Raw genomic sequence first — 3,033 nt, 5'->3', positions numbered from 1 at the left:
ATTGCACCCCCTCCCCCCCAAACCACCATCACCATCACCTCCAATTAAAGGATGAAAAAAACATTGTCAGCGCCTGAACCGGTGACTCATATCGGCCCGATTCTGTGTGAGAATTACTTTGTAAAGTGTGCAGGGATCGTCAGGGGCTGCTGATATTATTCACGTGTCGAGGGGAAAAGGTGGTAGTGGGAAGGTGTGGGGGAGGTGTCCAGGCCAAGTGGCTTTCTCTTCACATTACAGTGACACCTCCACTTTCAGACACACACACGCGTATGTCTCAATGTCTCCCCAGTTTTTGTTGCTCGCTCACACCGTGCGCCTTTGATGTTTGCCACAATGCGGAGGTGCCGGTGTTGGACTGGAGTTGGCAAAGTTAAAAATCAGAGTGAAGAATCTGATGCTGGAAAAGCACAGCAGGTCAAGCAGCATCATTGGAGCAGGAGAATCGACGTTTCGGGCATAAGCCCTTCCGGATGAAACGTCGATCCTCCTGCTCCTCGGATGCTGCCTGACCTGCTGTGCTTTTCCAGCACAACACTCTCCACTCTGTTCTCCAGCATCTGCAGCCCTCACTTCCCCAAAGTTACAAATCACACAAAGCCAGGTTATAGTCCAACAGGTTTACTTGGATGTATCATACTTCCAAATAAACCTGTTGGACTATAACCCGGTGTTGTGTGATTTGTAACTTCGCTATTTCTAACTTGCTCCAGCAGACCTTACGGATGGAAGAGGGCAAGGGGAGCTTGTACTGAGATTCAAACTGCAGTAAAAACGCACTCGATTGTTTTAAAACAAAATAAATACAATTGGGAACGCTGGCTTGTTTTACTGCTGGTGTGAACCTCCATCTAACTGGCTAAATGGGTTATTCAGCGTGGATTTGAATAGGGTGTGAGCATCGCTACATGCAGAGTGGTGTGCTGTTTCTTTTAAAAATGTGTTAAAATAGACAAGGTGCTGTCTTCACACCTGAAGCAAGGTGGTGACAGACATGCCTAAGGACAACAACAGGTTATTTTTGCTTCCAGTTTAACTCGTTTCCCCCGCCCCCCCACTTTTAGCATTTACGAGTCGGAGGAGGGATGAGTGAGTGATAGTGGGACAATTTCATCGCAGGGTTAACTTGACCTGAGAGTCACCCTTGGAGAAAAATTGTCATTGGCTCTATTTAAATGAGTTCGGGATCAGCCACTGAGAGTGAAGTGGGAGGAGTGAGACCTTCTCCGGCTGTAGTTTCTTTTTGGGGAGGGGGGGGGAGGTGACAGAAAGAGGCGAGTGCTCTGTGCACATTCAGAGAAAGTTTAATTTTGTCTTGGATACCTGTAGTTCCAGCCGCCTTCGCCCACGATGGAAACATTCCACAATCAGGAGAGCTACAATCCGGAAGATGATTCCTCCGTCAGGGGAGAGTCGATACTGGAGAACGCTGGAGACAAGGAGCCGAGGGAGAAAGTGGACCTTTCTCAAAAGCCTCCCTACTCTTATGTGGCGTTAATAGCGATGGCCATCAAGGACAGTCAGGAGAAGCGACTCACTCTCAACGGTATCTACCAGTACATAGTGGCCAAGTTCCCTTACTATGAGAAAAATAAAAAAGGTTGGCAAAATAGCATCAGGCACAACCTGAGCCTCAACGAATGTTTTGTCAAAATTCCCCGGGAAGGTGGAGGGGAGCGAAAGGGTAACTACTGGACACTGGACCCCGCTTTCGAAGACATGTTTGATAAAGGGAACTACAGGAGGAGGAGAAGGGTCAAGAGGCCGTACAGACCCTCCTCCTCCCCGTTTCTGCCCGCCAAGCCGTGTGTGAATTACTCGGAGCCGTTTTATTACCAAACGTCCAAATATCTGCAGCCTCCCTTTGCCAGTAACTCGTGGTCCATGGGGCAAGGACAGAGCACTGCCTCCATGAGTTACCACCAGTCAGCTAATGGCAACGTCAGCCCGGTTCAAATGAATGGACTCCCCTCATCCTACAGCCCTTATTCTCCGATGCAGAATTTGCCTTTGGTCCCGGGGCCGGCTAGCCCTTACGCCAGCATGGGCCAACAGATGAGTCCGGGGACACACTCAGCGAGCAGTGGATACCAGCTCTCATGCGCTCGCCAACGCGAGGTCCCTGTCATGCACTGTTCCTATTGGGAATATGGACCCATGACCACCAGATTAGATATGTAACTTGCCAGGACATTTAAAGTGCATATCATCGCTGACGGTGGTAAGACATTTTCTTTGAAAAGTGCCAAAAAATAGAAGCTTGAATTGTTTGCCTGGTTATTAAACTAAGGTGCATTCGCTGGAGAATAGAATGGACCCAGCACACACACAGTGAAACAAGACAAGCGTTGAGTAAAAGCTGACTTTGAGCCTGAGTTATGGAACTTGTTGGTAACCCCCATGGGAGGGCGGGGAAAGGAGGCGGAAAAATTCGTGTTTTCAGAGGAAGCAAAAGTATTGGACTGTTCAAGGGGGAAAGAGCGTTGGTTGATTGAGTTCGTTAGCAGGGTTTATTTACTTTTAAAAAGTGCTTAAATGTTTGATATGTTGTATCTTGTGAGTTTTGATCTGTTCGTCTTTGGTAAATCAAAATGTTCTACAAAAAAGTTTTTTTTAAACTATTCAATGTTAAAAACTTTATCGACGTTCTAACAGATGAAGGTTTTGGACCAAACTCAAGTGTCGATGCATAGCACTTTTGTGTATTTTTTGTCAAAATAAATGTCTTTTTGCAAGAGTCTTAGTGTAATTAACTTAAATATAATCGAAAAACAAACGGCCTGACTACTGTATATCTTTCCAATTGGGGAATATGTTAACAAACAATTCAAGGGCAGTTCATTGATTTGTGTTAAAGGCAATTCATCTGTTTCGAAAAAGCTTTAACTTGGCGTTTTGCTGTAAAATACCACATGTCTTAGAGTGTAAATTTCATTCACTTAGGGAGAAGAAAAATAGTGAAAATGTGGAACGACAGATTTCAAAGTCTGGTTCGCCTTCAAAATTTGTTTGCCAGCGGCATATTAAGGTCCA

At 45.9% G+C, this 3,033-nt stretch overlaps 1 protein-coding gene across 1 annotated transcript; it reads left to right on the top strand.

Moving 5' to 3' along the window:
• The first annotated feature begins 1,308 nt into the window (after positions 1–1,308).
• On the top strand, positions 1,309–2,737 carry foxl2l (forkhead box L2-like). Its single transcript, XM_043675462.2, has one exon. The coding sequence runs from the start codon at positions 1,351–1,353 to the stop codon at positions 2,179–2,181; it is 831 nt and encodes a 276-aa protein (XP_043531397.1). The 5' UTR covers positions 1,309–1,350; the 3' UTR covers positions 2,182–2,737.
• The last annotated feature ends 296 nt before the right edge of the window (positions 2,738–3,033 follow it).

This window comes from Chiloscyllium plagiosum, unplaced genomic scaffold (assembly GCF_037043375.1).
Source record: "Chiloscyllium plagiosum isolate Xiang-an unplaced genomic scaffold, Cpla_swu_hap1 HiC_scaffold_37, whole genome shotgun sequence".
NCBI classification, from domain to species: domain Eukaryota; kingdom Metazoa; phylum Chordata; class Chondrichthyes; order Orectolobiformes; family Hemiscylliidae; genus Chiloscyllium; species Chiloscyllium plagiosum.
The sequence above is the reverse complement of the archived record's forward strand: the minus strand, read 5'-3'. Positions and strand labels throughout refer to the sequence as shown.